This window comes from Hippocampus guttulatus, chromosome 21 (genome assembly GCF_054856545.1).
Source record: "Hippocampus guttulatus isolate MCC_2025c chromosome 21, RoL_Hgut_1.0, whole genome shotgun sequence".
NCBI classification, from domain to species: Eukaryota; Metazoa; Chordata; class Actinopteri; order Syngnathiformes; family Syngnathidae; genus Hippocampus; species Hippocampus guttulatus.
The window spans coordinates 7,219,249-7,239,874 of NC_141281.1; the positions used below are offsets into that span (position 1 = coordinate 7,219,249).

At 49.8% G+C, this 20,626-nt stretch overlaps 1 protein-coding gene across 1 annotated transcript; it reads left to right on the forward strand.

Moving 5' to 3' along the window:
* The first annotated feature begins 270 nt into the window (after nt 1–270).
* On the forward strand, nt 271–17,701 carry sugct (succinyl-CoA:glutarate-CoA transferase). The gene is made up of 14 exons (XM_086101598.1): nt 271–863; nt 1,290–1,341; nt 1,705–1,778; nt 2,067–2,152; nt 2,265–2,315; nt 3,521–3,641; nt 4,116–4,207; nt 4,275–4,418; nt 7,141–7,236; nt 7,318–7,389; nt 7,472–7,569; nt 7,884–7,986; nt 15,764–15,827; nt 16,890–17,701. The coding sequence occupies exons 1-14, from the start codon at nt 656–658 to the stop codon at nt 17,051–17,053; spliced, it is 1,425 nt and encodes a 474-aa protein (XP_085957724.1). The 5' UTR covers nt 271–655; the 3' UTR covers nt 17,054–17,701.
* Nucleotides 17,702–20,626: the final 2,925 nt, after the last annotated feature.

Here is a 20,626-nt window from a genome sequence, read left to right on the forward strand (position 1 = left end):
CATTCAAATTATTTTTACATTCGGGACAGAATTACAGTCAAATCAACAAAAGATCATCTCAGAGGAGACGTTTAACTTTTTCGCATTTGTTTTCATAATAAAAACAAAGTAGACCAATTTTTTACTGATTGCCACACGCAGTTTAAAGATTGGAGCAATGTTGGCATTCAGAGTGGATAGAAAAAGTTGAGATGCCATTGTTCACAATCATTAGATTATAAATGGCACATGTTTTTGATGTCTATTTTTGGTACTCAATTATACAGTAGTTTGGGTTTCAGGATATCTGTACGCACCAAACCAACGCCCCCCCCCCCCCCCCCCCCCCCCACTGATGTTTGGACTACGTTGGGATGTTCTGCTAAACATAAATAAAACCTGAATACAATAATTTGCAAATGTTCAACCGATATTTAATTAAATACACAACAGATATGTTTAACGTTCAAGATGATCAATTATTGTTTTTAGCAAATATTCGTTAACTTTGAATTTTGAGGCTGCAATACATTCCCAAAAAGCTGGGACAGGTGGCGAAAAAGACGCAGAAATATGGTGAACGCGCTAACGTATCCCAGCAACAGGCCGATGTTGTTTGCCAACCATTTCTGCGCACACAACACTGAAAATCTTGGCCCGGAAGTGCTGTCGTTGAATGTTCCGAGTGAACATCGACGTCAACTTGACCGTTAGCATTAGCAGCGGGCAAAAGAGCGTGCAATTGCAAATGATGTTGTTATTGAGCCTTTGGTCGCAGAAGGGGCTCCGGGCATCCCGTTCGACGAGTTTGGCGTCGCTGTCGCCGGGGAGGAGGAGAAAGAAAAATTGGACCGACGGACGGCGGCTGTCACAAACCGCAACAGGTAGCACGAGCAAAGCAAACATGCAAACGCTGGTGTAAATGCTTGGCTGGGTGAGTCGAATCGTTCAAATTGTCCCCTCGCACATGGGCCAAAGTTGACGCTATGCAAACTTCATTTTGGTTGACTAAACCCATTCACATTGTTCGACATTCGAAATTGGAAACAGGTGTCAAGGTAGCAGTATTCCAAACGCTTTGAGTTTTCATGGGCGTTTCCTGTTCTTTCAAGTTAGTACAATTAATACTAAAATAAAATGAAAACGTTCTAGGGCCGCACGATATGGCCTCCAAATAAAACCTCTTCACGTTTTAACGTGGTATGGAAATTTTAATTTTCTCGGGGTTTTTTTCTGGCGTGGCAGCAATTAGTTTCCGTTGTCTTGTTGCTGATTTCATTGGAAGAGTATGACATGCGATTCGTCTGCAGGTGATGACCGCCGCCGGCCACTGGAGGGCGTCAGAGTGTTGGACCTGACCCGGTAAGAATTGAAGCGGCTCTGCAGTGTTTGCAGATTGTATGGCAGAATTCATTACAGCCTGGCACTAACCGCAGGCATAGTCATAATTACAAAAGGAAATTTAATGAAAAACTAAGAATATCGAACACTCCAAATGAGAACACTAATCAATCGCTACCACAATCAACCAAGCAACTCCTGTAATGTTTTTTGGGAGACGGCCACTCTACCACTGAGCAATGCCACCCTCAAGAGTGGCTTGATCTCAAGGTTGAGCTTGCTCCTTTGCTCAAGATTCTGCCAGTGCGATGCCTTCCTCGTACGACGGCTTCCTTGTGCGGGCCCAAGCACTCATGCCAATCTCAACGTCATCTTTTTTTGCAGCGTCCTGGCCGGCCCCTTCGCCACCATGCTGCTAGGAGACCTTGGAGCCGAAGTCATCAAAGTGGAGAAACCAGGTGACGCTTCCAGCTTCGCATCTTGACTTCATGTTGGACGCGTATTCAAACCAGACTGGCTGATGTGGCCTTCAAAGAAAATCTCTCAATTGGTGTTTTTTTTGTTTCCCTGAATAGAAATCGGATTCCTCTGCTTTGCTTACAAAAAAATAGACAATTAGCGTCATTTCTTTTGTAAAATGTGGCTTTTTTAAAATCATCAAAAATTGCAAGTACAATCGAATCAATGAATTGATGTTCGTCGCGTTGAAACGTGTTGTGTTGTGTTGCATGCGTGTCGGTCTGCAGGTGCAGGTGATGACACCCGAGCGTGGGGTCCTCCCTTCGTGGGCTCGGAGAGCGTCTACTTCCTCAGCGTCAACCGCAATAAAAAAGTACAACCGCAAAGAAGCTCGAATGACGGCCGCCGCAGAGAAAGCGGCGGCAGCGGGCAGCCGGATGACGCCGCCAATCTGCCAATCGTCATCTCGTCTTCTTCACTTGCAGAGCATCGCTGTCGACTTCAAACATCCTCGTGGAGCACAAGTCATCCACGAGGTACCAATCGACCAAATAATTGAAGTGAAAATTCTGATTTAAAAAAAAATTTAATGACAAAGAAAAAATGAGGACATTTCTACCATAACCTCAAACATTCCCTTCAAACAATCAGAATCAGAATGAGAATCAGAATCATCTTTATTGGCCAAGTATGTAGAACACCCAAGGAATTTGTCTCCGGTATAACACGCTGCATTAGTATCATCATAAACAACAAATCATTGAACCATTTTAGAGTAACCAGTAGCAGTATTTGTAGTACAAGAAGAGTGACTACGTCAGTGACTGTTTAAGGAGTTAATGGCTAGAGGGAAGAAGCTGTTTAAGTGTCTACTGGATTTGGTGCGCATGGATCTGTAGCGTCTGCCTGAGGGGAGTAGCTGGAAAAGGTGGTGGGCAGGGTGCGGGGGATCCAGGAGGATTTTCCGTGCCCTTGTCTTGATTCTTGCAGTGTGCAAGTCCTCAAGAGTGGGTAGGGCGGTGCCAACGATTTTTTCCGCCGTCCTAACTGTCCGTTGAAGTCGGATTTTGTCCTTTTTTGTGGCGGCCCCAAACCAAACCGTGATGGAAGAACACAGGATTGATTCGATGACTGCCGTGCAGAACTGTCGTAGCACCTCCTGTGGCAGGCCATGCTTCCTCAGCAGCCTCAGGAAGTACATCCTCTGCCGGGCCCTTTTCAGGATGGAGATGGTGTTGACTTCCCACTTTATGTCCTGGGAGACTGTGATTCCCAGGAACTTGAAGGTCTCGACGGTTGACACAGGGCAACAAGTCCCATCATGGAAATTACGCAATTAGTGGGCCACCCCAATCTTTTTAGTATAAATATAGCACATTTATGACATGCACATTTGACAGTTTCTTTATTACTCGAGAGTTGGTGGATGAATCAAAATTCAATTCATTAGAAATAATTTCACATTCAGAGATATTATTTGTCCGTCACCAGACAAACATAGTGTGCACAATACGTTGCCGACCCGCTAACGTATGGAGAACATGCTGGCATGTCGATGACGCAAGTGTGTCGACGACGCGCCAACATGTTGACATGCTAACGCGTTGACGACAAGCCAACACAATGACGCCAACTTAACATGTTGAAGACACACCGTTACAGTGTTGACATGCTAACATGTTGACGATATGCTAACGCGTTGACGACACGCTAATATGTTGCTTGTTTGCGTTGCTCTCAGTTGTCCGGCGTGTGTGACGTGCTGATGGAGAACTTCCTGCCGGGCAAACTGTCTGCGATGGGTTTGGGATACGACGAGCTCAGCGGACGAAACCCGGCGCTCATCTACTGCTCCATTTCAGGTGCACAGATAGACAATTCACTGGTCGTCAGCCAATGTTGGGCACATGTAAACCTACGATGGTCTAGTCGACAGTCTTGGGCACAACCACTCCGCTCGCATGCTTTGTAAGGTGAGAGAGAGCAGCACGAGTCGAACAACAAGCAAACTTCTCGCAGGAAGTTGTGAGCTCAGGTTCGAACCCAGAACCTGTTGCCCGTGTGGCAGATGTGCTGATCACCCTCTCACCGTGCTCCCTCGGTCTGTTTTACCAGTTCCTTGCGCTTGTTGCTCTTGTTAGCCACCAGATGACGTCAGCGTCTGGCCCTCCACTTTTCTTCATCCGCACAAACTTTCATGACTTTACCCTGAAGGCACTGCAGGCTATTCAGAAATCACCTGAAATGTCGACTCACTCTGATTGGTTGATCCCCCCTCAGATGTAAGACACCACCTCACGTGACTTTCCCATGTGTGCGGGCGCGTGTGTGTGCAGGTTACGGGCAATCGGGTCCTCACAACCAAAGGCCTGGTTACGACTCCATCGCCTCAGCTGTGTCCGGCATGATGCACATCACCGGGTCAGAGGTCAGACAGGCTCCCGTGTGCGCCTGCGCGCTCCAGACGTCCCACGATGCAACGTTTGCGCCAACAGGACGGCGATCCGGTCCGACCGGGTGTGGCCATGACGGACCTGGCGACCGGTCTGTATGCGCACGGCGCCGTCCTGGCCGCCCTGCTGCAGCGCCATCGCACGGGGAGGGGAGCGCACGTTGACTGTGACCTGCTGTCCTCTCAGGTAGCGTACACGCGTGGGTGCGTGATGGATGATTCCCGAAGAGTGCTCCGTGTGTAAACGAGCGCTTTGGGGAGTCTAAACACACCGATCAACATTTGCTGCACATCAAAACAAATCAGGGCTTATCGTTACTTTCCCAGATGCCGATGTCGCCCAGGGTGCGTTGGATTTGTAGCGTCGGGGCATGCCCTTTGTGCGACTGTGTTGCTTTTAAAGGCTCGTTTTATGTTCCAAGCCGGCAACAGGGCGACCTGCACGTCTCGCAGTTCTGAGGTTTAGCGTTCCAATGTGACCTCTGACCTTTGCATCATCTCCCCACATTTGCATGGGGACTTCCTCCCACCTTCTAAAAACACGCATGTTAGTTTTATTACAGATGATCATTTTTTTTTCTCCCTTCATATTCCAGCTTTGCAAAGCCATACTGCACTCATTGTCTCTAGTAGGAAAGTATTGTGAGGATGAGCGGCTTGAATAATGGATTGATGGATCCTTTGGTGCCGTCTTGTAGGCCTCCAAGGAACCAGAGTAGAATAGTTTCGGATTTTTCATTGTAGTTTTTTTTTTCCATTCATTTTAGTTTTTTCCAAAATCCTTCATTTTAGTTTAGTTTTTGTTTTAGTAAAAAAAAAATATATATATATATTTTGTGCAAGATGGAAAAAAAACCCCAACATGGTAAAAACTCAACAAAACATCATTTTAAAAACATCCACAAATCACATCCAGGTACTTTATAATCGTCTCCAGACTTTGAAGACCCACAATAAGTGCAGTGCATCATACCGCTTCTAAAATAAGATTCGTCACCACCCACACATCTTCAAGAAAGCTAGCATGCTCTCGCTTACCATCCTTTGTTTGCCAAATGGGCAACTTCTAAAAGAGGAGTTGTGGCTTGAATCCTCCTTGAGGAGTCTTCCAAGCCACTTCCCCGCTTGCTTTGATTTGTCACTCAGTCAAACTGGCGGACCGACGGACGATGGATGGATCGAGAAAGATGAAAAGTGCTTGTGGTTTATTGGGCAGAAATTTAAACCCCCTGTTTTGCTTGTGTATTTCTTTCATACATGAACCAAAAAAGGAGAATTTTTATCCAGCGTGACATTGTGGACTGGTCGCACTTGTTATTTATTATTTTTGAGTCGATATTCTTTTTTTTTTTTTATTATTACTGTGGCCGCCACCAGCCAGATGACGTCGCTTGTAAAAAAGAGCACAGCTCCCGGACATCTGTTGGACCTTCTGTTTTGCGGTGAATGGCTGAGCAGTCAACTGAAATAAATACCTCTAAAATCAATGCCAAAAACTCATATAATTGACCAAAGAGGAAAACGGAGGACATTTTTGCTGTAATTCTAGTCCGCTCTTGTTGTCTGTTTTAAGAGGGTGGAAATTTCATCTGTGCTGTATGTTATACAGCACATTTGACAATAAAGTTGTACTTGATACTTTTGTTAGTAAACGTCAAATGTAGTTGGATATTTATCGTTGGAAAAAAATATATAAATATATATTTTACTTTTTTGTTCCAAATTTTATTGAGTCTATTTTCATGAACTATATTCAACTTGCAAGAAACTTTGTTGAAGTGAGTTGAGGAACGTTTTGCTGAGTGCTTTGCTGCCATCTCACAGGGCAGGGAAACCCGAAACCAACTATTTTCCCCAGAATGCGTCATCATGGGTCACATTCATAAAGTTGGATTTTTTTTTTTTTTTTTTACAAGTGCACGTCCTACTCAATACCCTTCATTCTGACAAAGACATCTTTATTCTAAAAAGAAACCATAACGGTGTTGTCGCTTTTTTTTTTTAAATTGCTTCTGGAAATTGCTTTTTTATTCCTGTCACAGGATCATTTATTCACAAAGTTTTCTATTGTCTGTTTTCTTGCCGTAAGCAGATAATGCGCTTTTTGACACGGCGTAACACAAGACATTGAGCGGACACCGCCTGCTCTTAACTCATTCACTCCCAAAGACGTTTTTAAACGTCTTTTTAGACTTGGTACAGAATTGGCTGGTACTGAATGAGTTAATTGGGCCTTGCTTCTGGCTGTCAACCTGATTGGCGACCAGTCCGTTGTTTGTCTACATGTGCCCCTGCTCTCGCCCAAAGTCAGCTGGGAAAGACACCAGCCCGCAGACCCAACACCCCCCCCCCCCCCGTGTCCTGTCCCGCCCCCGCCTCCACGACATCCAAATAAGATCGAGCGATGGAGAAAAAAAGAGACAGCCGGACTTTCCTCCGCGTTGAACAACACGGACGGAGCGCCCCCCCCCCCCCCATCGTACTTCCACTGACGGGCCAGCATCAAGGCACGGCGGCATGAGCTCCGGCAGCGTGACGCTCGTCATGTCATGTCGTCGCCGCAGCAAAGACACCGCGCCGGGCTCGGCTCCGATGTCACATTCAAAGCGGCGGTTTGTTTCACATGTGGTATCGCGTCCAGTCAGTTGGCATGCCGCAGGCCTCTTCCTCGTCTTGTTCTTCTGCTCGCGCGCTTGAAACGCGAGCCGGTGCAAACGCAAACCAGACCGTTTGTGTCCGCATTCTCAAAACAGAACTAGCGGCTCTGCTCCCGCCACCTCTTCCCCTGTTTGTCGTCATGAAGTCATGGGAGGGGCCCCATCACCTCTTCGCTCATTCCCGTTTCCCCGAATCTTTCCGATGGGATTTGTTGGGCTTGGCTGAGGTGTTTTTGTGCTCGTATCTGGCAGGTGTCGTGCCTCAGCCACATTGCTGCCAACTTCCTGAACGGCGGGAAGGAGGCCAGGCGCTGGGGGACGGCCCACGAAAGTATCGTCCCCTACCAGGTGAGGTGCCCTCAATCCTTCATCTTTTTCTTTTTTTGCGAATGGCTGCTCCAGATCGTTCCTTGTGTGCTTATGTTCCAGGGCTTCAAAACCAAAGACGGTCACGTGGTGGTCGCGGCCGGAAACAACCAGCAGTTTGTCAAAGTGTGTCGGGTACGTTGACGCTCAGGCGACCTCCACGGCGCCACGTATGTCGTCGCGGCGATGGCGTCGGTGACGCTCGACGTCTTTCCAGGTTCTGCGGCTCCCGGAACTCATCCAGCAGCCTCAGTACTCGACCAACAAGCTCCGAGTCCAAAACCGTCAACGGCTGGTGCGCGAACTGGCGCAGAGGTACGCGACGGGCGCACCTGCGACACGCTTGATGCTCGCCGGCGGCCGCGAAAGCCAAAATGATCAGATTTTAACAACGGGCTAATAGCAAAGTGCCTCGAGCTTCCATGTCGATGTCTAGCGCCGTGCCAATGCGAAGAATTCAACAGTTCAGGCGCTACGAGCAATTCATTGCCTCTCCTTTTGGTGCCACGAGGCCGTCAGTTTAATACAGTCGGCGACTGAGAGTTTCACACCTTAAATCCGAACGCGCTCAACTGGAAGTTAGCCGCTGAAACCTTTGCGGAATATTGACGCCGCTCGCCATTTGTCAGGTTTCTGCAAGAGACCACGGCCGATTGGCTGAGGCGATTCGAAGGCTCAGGCGTTCCCGTCGGACCAATCAACAGCATCCGGGAGGTCTTCTCTGAGCCGCAGGTGAGTGCTTGCGTGTGCGCGTGCGCGGTCATCCCACCGTCCCTCCGCGGGCGAGTAAATCTACGCGAAAAACACTTGACGTGTGCGGTGTGTGCGTCGTGTTGAAGCGGAAAGGTTACAATCAACGGCGTGCTCGTGCGAACGAGTCGGTCAGCAAACACGCGAGGCGCATCTCCAGAATGTTCCCGAATGTCGTGAGACTCGCGACGAGTTTGACTTGAATGTTTTTGTGGACAACAAGCTCCCGCTGCCACCTGGCATGGCGGGCGCCTGTCATATAGAGGCTATGATTCAGTGTGTGCGTGACTGACTGACTGACTGCGTGTGCGTGTCGCGGAGCAGCTCATCTGTCTTCAAGAAGCGGCCGGCTTGCTTGTTTTCTCCTTCGCAAGGTTGTTGTTTTTCTTCCCGTCGTGGGTCGAGACACGCCGAGATGACTTGTGCCCCCCCCCCCCCGAGTTGTGTCTTCGCAGGGCACGATCCGATTGCGTGTGCGATGTCTCACGATAGCGACACGACCGGGCGTGCGAGAAGAAGTCAAAAGGCCACTTCTCTGCTGAAAGTGGAATCTTGTAAATTTGGAGTTACGTTGGCGACACTCGCCCCATGCGCAACCGTAACCGGAAGGATTTCAAACAGCGATGACCATTTGTTGACGCGTACGTTGGATTTAGCACATCCTGATCACGTGCGTCTTGATTTTATATCCCGCTGCATTATGGTTTAGGTTGCGGGGACTCGATCGCGGTCAACCTTTACTCACTGCAAAATGGCCGGCAAGTCGCCACCATCGAGAGTTCTACAGAGACGATTCCCAACATAGCCCACGTGTGAGCGCGTGTGTGTGTGTGTGTGTGTGTGTGTGTGTGTGTGTGTGTGTGTGTGTGTGTGTGTGTGTGTGTGTGTGTGTGTGTGTGTGTGTGTGGTGCGTTTTGGATGGCGGCGTCGAAGCTTCTGGCGGTCGGGGAGGACGTGGCCGCCCCGAAGAAAAGTCTGGAAGTCATTTGGCGAGTGTCCTCGTCTGGCGTCACTGTTGGCTGCGCCGGTCTTGCTCTCAGCTTCCTGCTCTTCGCTTTCATCCGCCTCTCGGTGTCGGACATTTTCTTTTTCCATTTCTTCAGCTTTTCTGCGTTGGAGCGCGGCCCCGTGCTCAAGCAGTACCCGTGAGCCTCGACGCATATTTTTCTGTCATGGTTACTCTATTGACAGCTGGTGGCAATTAATGTCAGAGGCCAAATTTGGGATGCAACAGGGTGGATTACTCCGCTCAATTCATATTCCTTCAATGCAATTCCGATTTCCTGTTTGTGGGGGGCACGTAGAGCATAACATCGCAAAGCCGACGTTTGCCTGGAGTTGCCCTTTACTTTGAAGAATTTGACCAAGTTTGACTTTGTCATCCTTCACTTTTCGCCCCCCCCCCCCTTGGGGTTAGCGGCAGCGACTCCGTTTTTACGATCTCAAGCCCTCCATCCAGTAGCTGTCATCTCAAATATGCGGCTAAATATGGCTTTAATATCCCGACGACTGGAGGTGCGTGTGATTTATCCCGGCTGAAAGCTAAACAACCCTGAAGTGGAAGTTGGACGTAAATCAGCCGCCTTCTCCGCGTCCACACTCGCCCTCGGCATCGCTTCAGCTCGTCTCTCTGCTGGACCCACTGAGATGACTGCCTTGCTCAAGGGCCGACGGTGCTCCTCATGCCTTTTTTAGGGCTCTTCAACCTGTGACGAGCTCCAGCATGCGCACTTTTGCTCCGTCTCCTGTTTGAAATACAGTCTTTTGCTCCTTCTTCGTTCGGACCCTTCCGCTATAAATAAACTTTATTACGGTCTGGAAACTGTCAAATAAAGCGAAGTCGCAGTAAAATGTTGCGGCGGTGGCTTCCAGTGAGCCCCCGGGTCACGGGGACCTCACACCGTCAGCTCCGCGCACGGTCTTCTTTGGGGGTCAAAGCGTCAACGTCGCAGCTTCCAGACGACTTGTGCGGGTGCACTTTGTGAGGAAGTTCTCGCTTTCAGCCACCCGGCCAAAAAGAACACGGTCGGAATCTCGGCTCCCGCCATCGCAGAACATTCTTGACCTGGTCAGCGGGCAACGGCAGCGATACCTCAGTCCCCCTCGCCGTGGTGCGCTTCATACGCCGCTCACAAAAAGTCCCGAGCCTCGAGCTGCCGGGTGGAATTCTTCGGATGAACGTTTTTGCGCTCCCCCGCCGTTCGAATGGCTCAATTCCCAACAGGTGAATTACATTGTCTGCATTCGAAACGAGCGGCCGCGTTCCCGAATCATTCGTCATTCCCTCCTCCCCCGATCACTGTGTCGGAATTTTTGGTCAGCTTTTGGGGGAACAAAAAAAAAAAAAAAGTCCTGATGGGGTATTGTGAGAAGGGGAATGATTGAAGAACCCTCCAGAAAGTCAAACGGAGTTCACCTCTCGAGCAAATCGAGCATTTTCACTTCATCATTGCATTTCATCTGAAAGCCCGAGCGAGCTTTTTGTGACTTAGTGTGTATCACATGTCAACCCCCCCCCCCCCACCACCGCCCAGGCCCCTCCATGATCTTCCAAAAAAAAAAAATGGAACTGACGGGACCTGCAACACAACTGCTGACAATTGGTCACTTTCCGCCTACACTGTTGCTCCGCCCACTTTGGATCAATTGTAAGAAGCTTGGAAGATGCCCTCTTCTTCATCTCGGTCTCTCCCACGGGCTTTTTGTCCTTTGTCTGCCGACGGTGAGGTAACTGCGCTTGTCAACGCTCGGCGTTTCAGGAGAAGGAACAAATCATCTCGGTGTCATTTTTTGGCTTGTTGGCTCGCCGCTCGCGGGCTGAACAACCTGTTCTCTTTTCACACTTAATTGGAGGCAGTGTTTATTTCCAACGACACTCGTACTTCAATTAGCTCCCGGGAGAACATTGACACTGACGTGTTCATGAGCGTGTGCTCCTTCAGGAACGTCCGCGTCACGCCGGGGCTAATTTTAGGAAAAACGTTGATCTTGGCCTCTACTCCCGAGGGTGATGCCTGCTCTTCTTCTCCGCATCCCGCACTAAGCTAGGGGATGGGTCACAGGTCACCTAGGGTAGAACCCTCGCTTCTCCGGGATCGTGGAACGGGATCTTGGCGTTTGGCGATGCACTTTGTGGTCGAAGAAGAGTAAGAAGTGTTGTAACAGCTGGACGGGCGAGCGTCACGTTCGGAGCCGAGTGAAAACAAGAGAGGCTTACGGGGCTGATCCCGCTCCATCAGTTGCCATGGTGACTCTGGTCCGCCGCCGGAATCCACAAAAGCGGCTACGGGGTCACAACGAGGCCGCGCAAGTTTGGTGACACGTGCGAGACGGCTGAGCGAGTTGCACTTGGAAGGAGGAGGAGGAGGATGTGATGTCAGAAGATAATGACTTCCTGGAAGGAAGCCACCGAGCTTGTGGACAATCGAGCGCTGCCTCAGATCGTCTGCTGGTACCTGCCTTCCTTGTACCGACACATTTCTATGAAAATGTCGCCGCTTAAAGTCTCCGGTGGCTGGAATATATCCCACCGATTCACTCTTTTGCCTTCTCTCTGTGATTTGCGCGCACTCGTGCTGACAACGAGGCGCACAAAAAAAAAACAAAAAAAAAAGCCACAGCAGCCCAAAGTCCGGATCCAGACACCGGCTGCCAAGTTGGACTTTTTGGGGGGAGAAAAACAGAATAAATCCACCCTAGTCGTGAATGCTGTCGAGGGTCATGCTGGTGTCGCTCCTGTCCCTGGTTTTCCACCTCATAAGACCCCAAGAGTCCAGTCTGTCAATCAGTTTCAGATCTCAGTCTCAGTTCACATTCCTTTCTTCCATTCACGTCTTTTTAACGTTGTCGTCATTCATGAAAGTAGAAAAAAAAAAGTAACAAGCCTATTTTGCCAAAGTAAGGAGTGGAAAGTGCAGGTCTCGGGTTTCACGTGGAGGGAGTCAAAGCGGTCCAAAAAAATAATTGCTCCAAGTACGTATCCCATGAAAAATCTCCGCCCAGTACGATAATTATGTATTTCCAAGTACGCAAAGAAGAAATCAGCCTGATGCCAACATCTCAATTGAGGCAGGTTGTCTGAAGAAGAAGCTTCCTTGCGGTTTTGTCGCGGAAGCCCACGAGAAGAAGAAAACAATCCAGTCGCCGGGAGCCCCCGCTGACCTGCTGTATGCAACGCGCGGAAGCACCGTGACCAATTTTGAAGGATTAACTCTTGTTTTTCGTCAAAAAGTGCTCGAATGAGACTTTTTTTTTTCTCTGAAAGGGGAAACATCCTTCCATGAAACTTGGGCCTGATCACTCAAGCAGACACGTTGCGTCCGGCCAAGCAAAAGCTCAAGAGTTGAGTTCATGTTGACCTTCACGCTCACTTATCTCCACCGTAAAATAAAGTCAACCTGCTTTTTCTTCAAGCCGGTCCCCCTTGAACGACAGCCACTAATCCAAAGCAGGAAAAACAAACAGAAAAAGAACTGACACTTGGATAACAATTCACGAGGAAGAGTTCACGCACCCTGGGCGACGCCCCCCGACGGCCGACCGCAAACGTTATTCTCAACCGTCGAACCTTCCGGCGGGTGGGGTATCGAACCCTCGGCCTTCGGCTCAGAGCGCTGCGGAGGCGGGAATGAAATGAAAACGTGTCTGCATACTTTCCCATGGAGACGGCGGAGGAGGGAGGACGCTCCAATTAAAGGGTGACACCAGACAACAGACGGCCGGCCGGGCATCCCGATGGCTGAGCGGCACACAAAAGCACTTTTTGGGCTGTTTGTATTTCACGTGTTATTTTTGGGATGTTTCAAAGATGTTTTTATGTAACTGCAAGCTGCTAACGAGCTGGAATACCGAAATACAAAGAGCGGCAGACAAAGGAGAGTCTCTATTTTTGACTCATCTGCCGCTCGTTAAGCAGAATACCAACAAAGCCGTAAGGTGGCAACGTCACGTGACGGCCGGTTTGGTGACACCACCGTGAGGACACCGCACACCCCCCGGGCGCGGTGCCACCATCTCTGTAAACGGTTGTTGGCTTTGAATGGTCCATTCAACCGTACGGGTGAACGGCTGCGGATCCTTGAGTGGGGTTGTCCGCGTCTTTGCCGGGTTGAAAATGTGGGACCAACCCAGCAAAAAGTTGCTGATGGGACTCAGTCAAAAAGATGCGCTGACGGCAGTTTTGGGAGTGGCTTTTTTTTTTTTTTTTTTTTTGCTGTATGGTTCGGGCGATTCCGAGCATCGGGAGAAGCTCCTCACACGCGAGCGAGCTCGCATGCGAGCGATCTTGTTGTATTCAACATGATGTGCTCATGCCGAATGTTTTACAATGATGACACTCCAAAAAACATGTTGAGTCAAATAGAAGCACGACATCAGTCCAGCCGAATGAGCTGTAGATGATGACCAGATGCTCATTTCAGCTGAACGTTACCAGAAGCCTCTCGTTCTTGTCACCCACTGGATGACATTGCTGTGAAGAATTAGACTTGGGAGTCGGAGGAGTCGCAATCTGTCAGGCGTGCTCCGCTGCAGCGTTCACACAGCGCTGGCTTCGATAACGATGGACGTCAGGATGCGGGACGAGCCCCGGTGGCCGTGACGGGCCGCCGAGGTGCTCGCCGCGCATGTTGGCTTGTTGTCAACGTCATCGTCTTTACGTGACATCAACTTGTTTTGGCTCAGGGGGTGCTATAAAAGAATTTCCTCAAGGGAAGTTCTCTGCCTCTTCTTGCTCTCCCTTCCCTGCCGCTGCATCTCTTCCAGTCGAGCTCACTGCTGCGCCAGTCATGATGTGGCTCAACCTGGTACTACAACGCAGGTGCATGTTTCAAAATTCTGACTTGCCTGACGACTGTAAAATCCCATGAAGAGCGATTGCTTAAGACTCGGCGGGAGGGCGGGAGGGGGGGGGGGCTGAACAATGAACCGCAATATAGCGGAGAGCGTCGTACACAAGATTTCAAAGGCTACTTTGGAGCAATGCCTTTTCTGCGTTCCTCATGTCTCTGAAAATGGATCTCAACGGTCGGAAACTGCGGTTCCCAAGGTGACAACGGTTGAGAAGCAGAAGACACAGGATGGAAGAGTGTCGGATGAGGAGGTCAAGGTTCACGTAGGAGGTGAAGACGCGGCAGCAGCAGCAGCAGCAGGACCGGAAGTCCCGCTTGGCGCGCCGAAGCGAGCGTGTGATGAAGAGCATAATTCATGCGCTTTATGCAACACATGCAACACGCGCGGCTGCTTTGATAGCCGGGGTCAAAGCCAGAGCAGCAGGTTCAAGCAACCTCAGATCTTCTTCGTCGTCGCTGCGCACTCGCGGCCCCGCGCCCCCGCGCCTTGATGTTGCGCTGACGTGATGTAACAGCAGGCCCGCACGCTCCCGGGGGGGCTGCTTAGTCGACTTAATGGACCGCCACACTTGGCTTCAAAGGCTCCCAAGGGTGTGTGGGGGTGCGGGGGGGAAGAGGAAGAGGAGGCGTGAAACAAGACGAAGGTGAAGAAGTTATCGTCAGAGTTGGCCTCGGTGGCAACTGGATGCGTCGCCTTGTTCGCTCCTTCACCGACGTCCAAATTGGAGTCATTGGAGTTGCCCACCTCGCTGGCTGCACGCTACGATGGCAGCGATGACCGCACGCGCTCGCTCCAAAAAGCCTGACGGCAGCCGTGGAAAAATTAAGTGAAGCAAGCCCGCCTCCTTCCTCCTCCCTCCTCCACATCATCATCATGATTTCCATGTTTCACCTCGTTAGAAGACGAACATTTGCTCTTCATGTTCATGTCGCACATGTCTCGCGCTCTTCCCTTGAATGACTTTTGACTTGTTTGCACGATGAGCTGCAAAAGCCGTGAGGAAGACCAAGGTGTGTTCGTGCATGCGTGTATGTGTGCATGTGTGACGGGAGCGTCGATGTGTGACGGCCATATGGCCGTAATGATACCCTACATAACAAGCAGCTAGCATGTCACACACACACACACACTTGAAACTTGTGAGTCATTCTAGACTAAAAGGCGCGCGTGTGAGTGTCAAAAACATTTGGTTATTGTCATCTTGCGCGCATGTGAAATCTCCTTCTGGCTCCGGATCACATCTGGAACACATCTGGACGTGCTCCCGTTTGACACCGACAAACTGTCAATCGTTACTTTCCTACCCCGCCGGCATTACGAGTGACTTCACGTCGGATGTGTTCGCCGTCGCTCGGTGCAGTTTTGGTGCCGCGAGCTTCCGATTTGACGCAGCTGGAGCCGAGTGTCGTGGAGAAAAAAAAAAAAAAAGGAGAGCCACAGTCAGGGATGTACTTTTGGCCGGTTATTATGCGGGGGCAAGCAGTCAAACGGGGCAAACGTACAACGAAAACACTCTCAAGCTCATCGTTTTACAATCGACTCTTACAGCGTGGCACACAATACCGATGCCCGGATGCTCGTAGCACATATTCGTTGTTTGGAGTATCTCATCTTTGTCGGGTGGACATTCGGATGCCAAGTGATGTTGAGCTCTCGCCGACCGTGTTTGGAAGAGCGGAGCGAGGTCATCAGACCAATCCCAGTCAGTCAATGGCGAGAAGAAACAAAGAAAGGCCCGTCCAACGCCAGTCCAAAATTCAAACTTGCAACTCAAGATTCATAAATGACAACTCTAACATTGAATGGTGTGTGTGTGTGTGTGTGTGTGTGTGTGTGTGTGTGTGTGTGTGTGTGTGTGTGTGTGTGTGTGTGTGTGTGTGTGTGTGTGTGTGTGTGTGTTTGAGTTTAGGTGAAGCACAACGGGCTCATGCAGGAGATGAAACATCCCACCGCAGGACACATCACCGTGCCTGGTCAGCATTACACACACACACACACACACACACACACAGTGTGAGTTGAGCTCATTAGTACCGCTCTTGAACGTTTCCTTTACTGGGGAAATTTAAAAAAAAAACATTTGTCTGTCTGTAACGGAAGCAAAGTGTCAGGCAGAAAATCCGCCGATGAAGAATGAGGAGGAGGCGGCAAGAAAGGTCGCCGTCGTTGTCCGCGACAACGTCTTTTTCACCGCGTCTTTTGCGTTTCCTCTCCGCAAACTTCTTCCATGAGTGTCAACTCACGACCGCGTTGGTTACGTTATCCCGCGGGGATTCGGCCACAGAATGGAATGTCTTTTCAAGCGATAGTCCAACATGAGCGCTCGTTCCGAGACACATCGTGGCGAGATTTTGCACATTTCTGCTATTTGTTTTGCAATTCATGTTGAGCGCAAGTGTTGCGGAGATACGTTCCAGAGCCACTCGCAATGTCACAATCCATTACTATCTGAAAAATACGTTGAACCCCCGACCCACTAATGCTTTAACCACATTTAAACGTGTTAAATTAAAGTGGATTCCCGCTATTTGTGGCATGGATAAAATCCACAAATAATTCACACTCATTAGTGTCTTTAAAAAAAATGGATTTTTTTATGAACCCACCCAGAAAAAAATGAGTAACCATGAGGTTGGGGGAGGGGGGGATTACCATGACTAAGCGGTGGTTTTCGCAAACAACAAGGGATGGGTTCCCTCCCAAAATTCTGTGAATGCCGAACTGCGATTATCTGGGGGGTCCGCCACCGCACTGCTAAACGCCCGTCTGTTCTCACTCACTCTCAGTCAAGAAATTGATCGACTTTTCATAACATCACTTTGAGAAAAGGAAAATACTCTCTCACTCGCTCCGTCTTCCAACTCAAAGAAAATATGTGCTTGCGTGAATGTCAAATTGACACACAAAACACCCGCACTAAACGCACCCGCACGCAAACATGGCTTCCAAATCATCGGCTTGAAAAGCTAAAGTACGCTATCGTTCGGGGGCTGTACATATTACGTGACTTGTCGCGCCATGTCGTTGTGGCTCAGGTCCAGCGGTTCGCTACAGCAGCTTCTCCCACAACAACCCGACACCCCCTCCTGTGATCGGCCAGCACACGGTTCAGGTGCTGCGGGACGTCTTGGCCTACAGTGATGAGATCGTCGGGGAGTTGCTGAAGTCGGGAGCCGTAGCCCAGAACCGAGTGTGTTGAATGGTTGCTAGTGACGGACGGAAGAAAGAAATCTGCACTTTTTCGTCCTTACTTTGTCAAAATAGTTCATTTTTTTGCCAACCCCCATGACTGATGACAATGAAACAAAAAAAAAAAAAAGCTTGAAAGCCAGATGTCGATTGATTGAAATTTTGGACTCTTAAAAGGCACCGAGTGTGATTTGTGGCAACTCTTGTGGCTTGTGCTAGCCAGCCCAAATATTTTTTTGGTTTTGTTTGTTTCTTTGTTTTCCTCCTGAAGTGCTAAGTTATGGAAAGGGCTCCGGCGCACGCAGTGAACGGGCTTTCTTGACGCGGATAGAGGCTGAGGTCTGCCGCAATAATCAGCAAAAACTGCTTGCAGATTGCCTGAACATGCCCCAACACGACAGCAGAGCACTTTGTTCTGCACGGAACTACTCAACCATCTTCAACATAGTTTCTTGCCACGGGAGTCAAACTTGAATCGGCTCGATGTGGAACGTCACGTGAGCAAACCTGGAAGATAGGCGAGCGGACTTCTTGTTTCCTCACTCGAAGCCGTCGACCTCAAGTTTTCATCACCAACTTGATTATCAAATTTTCGATTTTCGCGATCGCTGCATCTATCGTCATTAGTTACATGTCAAGATAAAGGACTGGCAAAGCTTGTGGTGTTTGTCGACATTTCAACGTCCTACTAAGGCTTTCTAAGAGACTTGAAACCGTACTACTTTGACCAGTTTCACACAACTATTTGTACTTAACTCCATTCACTCCCAAAGACGTTTTTTGACGTCTTTTCAGACTTGGTCTAGAATTGGCTGGTACTGAATGAGTTAAGTGCAACGTGTGTCAAATCTGGCCACCTTTGTTATGCGCCGACTGGATGCTGCTGCTGAAAAAGCTGTGCAAAAAGTGAGTGCCTTCTTTTCAACACAAGGCCGATCTGCTCCAGATGGCTGTTAATTTTGCATTACGATGACCGGAGGCCCGAATGCTAACGCTAACTCTCATTCCGCTAGCCGTCACAACACAGCCAGGCGGTGACATGTGCGGACAGGAAACGGCAGCGAAGGCGAGGCGCCGAGGCCCGAGCGGCCGGATGGCTGATCCGTGACCCCTTCGGATGTACGTAAGTCATCAGCTCTTTAAATGTCCCTGACTGTCTCACATCTGGAGCGCGTGCATGAACCGGAGGCTTTTTTTGTGTCCTGATGCCGATCGCAGACACGCTGACATCAATGATACTTTTATTTTGAAGGCTTACAGCTCCAGCTGGAAAGCCACTCAGAGACTCGCAAAAGTCAAATCCAAACATTGAGGTGGGGGGGGGGGGGTGATTTGAAGCGTTTGACACCGCCGCTGCTGCACCCTTCGGCCCAGGGGCCGTTTGCGGCCAGCCCTCTGTCACAAGTACTCACAGACTGTACTTAAGTACAAGTTACTGTTTGGTACTATATGGTCTGAAATATGTGCCATCGCAAACTGGATGTCAATTGAATTTGAATAATTGCATTACAAAACGTATTTGAATCGCATTATTTAAATTTGTAATGACGCATTGAAAAACTGAATCTGAGTAGTGTCGTCTGAAATTGAATTTATTACTTTGGAGTGGAGCTCAAATCACTTTCTGCAATATTCATAAATATGTATATTTATCTGTGTATTCCCCCCCCACCCCCCATTCTGGTGGCACATATTCTAGCCCATTTGAACGGGTTTCACATCACTAAAGGTGAGGAACGTCAACGTGGTCCGTGCAAGGCAGTATTTCCATTTTGGGGTTTGTGGCCCTTCGAAGAATACGTTTGGACAGCCCTGCTGGGTTTGAATGGCAGCATTTGAAAGTTCTCAACGGGTCTTTCATGTTCAAGACAATAAGGAAGGTCCGTGGTGGCCGTCCAAGTAGCTGCGCTCCTGCCAAACTCGGCTTCACACACGCACACATGCATGCACGCTGGCCGCAGGGCCGGGACTCCCTCATATGACGTCCAGCGGGAGTTTCTCTGGAAACACTTCCTGGCGTTGCCTGCTGGGAGGGAGGCAGGGAGGCGGCGTGCAGCTGGAGCAGCTGCATTTCACATTAAAACACACCTCAAAACACGCACGCACACGCGCACACCTGCTCGGTCCAGTCTGGACAGGATGTGTACTCCGGGTTACCAAGGCAACCCGTTCTTCTCACAGGAAACAAGATGGATCCAAAAAAGCTGTTTTCAAATGTTGGTACTTGCCGTAGGTGTGTCGGCCATGTTTGCAAAAATAAAAAATCACACGGCCGCCGTAGCCGCCTGCGTTGGACTACCACAGGTGTTGCAACCGAAACCTTTCCGACGACGACAGGGAGAAAAAACCCCAAAAGTTTTTGACATCTTAAGTGAGGATAATGCCCATTTCCCGTCATCAGAAAAAAGCGCATTCGCATCATGAGCAAGCATAGCTGCATGTGTTTACATTGAGTGCTAGCAGGCCGTCACAATACAGCTGCGCGCGCTCAGCGCGGCCGAATGAATCATCATCTTTGTTTACTGTGTCTGAAACCCGTGATGTCTTCGCTGCAATGTTCTGGAATCAAGCCAGGCAATCCCCAAATGTACAAATGGATTGGACAGAGGCGGGGGGGGGGGGGCGTGACCCGGCCTCTGTTCATCCTTTTAACCAGTTCAAAGAGCAATCGTGATCCGGGTCTCAAATAAAACTCATTCAGTACCAGCCAATTCTGGACCAAGTCTGAAAAGACGTTTAAAAACGTCTTTGGGAGTGAATGAGTTAAGATGGCGACCTTCTTTCCTTCGGATTGGCCGCCGATGTGGCCACTTTAGAGTGCCTCTGCATCCGCCCTGAGTGCACGCACGTCAAATAAAAAGTCTGACGTCACTGCCAGCATGCTTACTGGGGCTTCAGGCGGCCATGCATGGCTACTTTCGAGTGCCTCGTTCTCCATCCCTACCAACCCCCATTTCTCATGGAAAACACTTAATGGTGTTACTTTCCCACTTATTGATGAATTGGGGGGGGGGGGGGGGGGGGGTCAAACCCTTCCACGTCACTTGTGATCAACAGTGAAAGTCAATCAAAACAATCGAGTCCAAGCAAGCAGTCACACCACTTGACTGGAACATGAGTGAGGCAGGCACCTGCGGAGGTGTGAAAGAGGAAGCTCCCAAAGTTGTTGTGGAGTTAGTGTGGGTCGCAGCGTGTTTGCGCGCCGCTTCCCAAGTCTTTTCCCAATGTCTTTGCCAGACGCGCAAGTCACGAGCGGGTCAGCCAGAGTGACTCAGCGCTCCCGCCGGAAAAGGCGTTGGGAACTCCCGCTCGTCTTCCTGCCGACTTGAGGGGAACCTTGCGGGAGAATCGGGGGGGCGTGGGGGGGGGGGGGGGATCGATCATTCTTGGCAGAGGACAGGCGGTACCTTGGCGGCACTCACCCTCATCCGCTTCCCGTCTTGTGAATGCTTGCCACTAGACAAGGGTCTTCCAGTCCTTCCCCTTTGTTGATCCTTCTGACGCTTCCCGCCGTCTGGCAACGGTGTGGCGTTCGCTTCCAAAAAAAACACACCTTTGCAGTTCCCAGGCTTTGAGTCGTAAC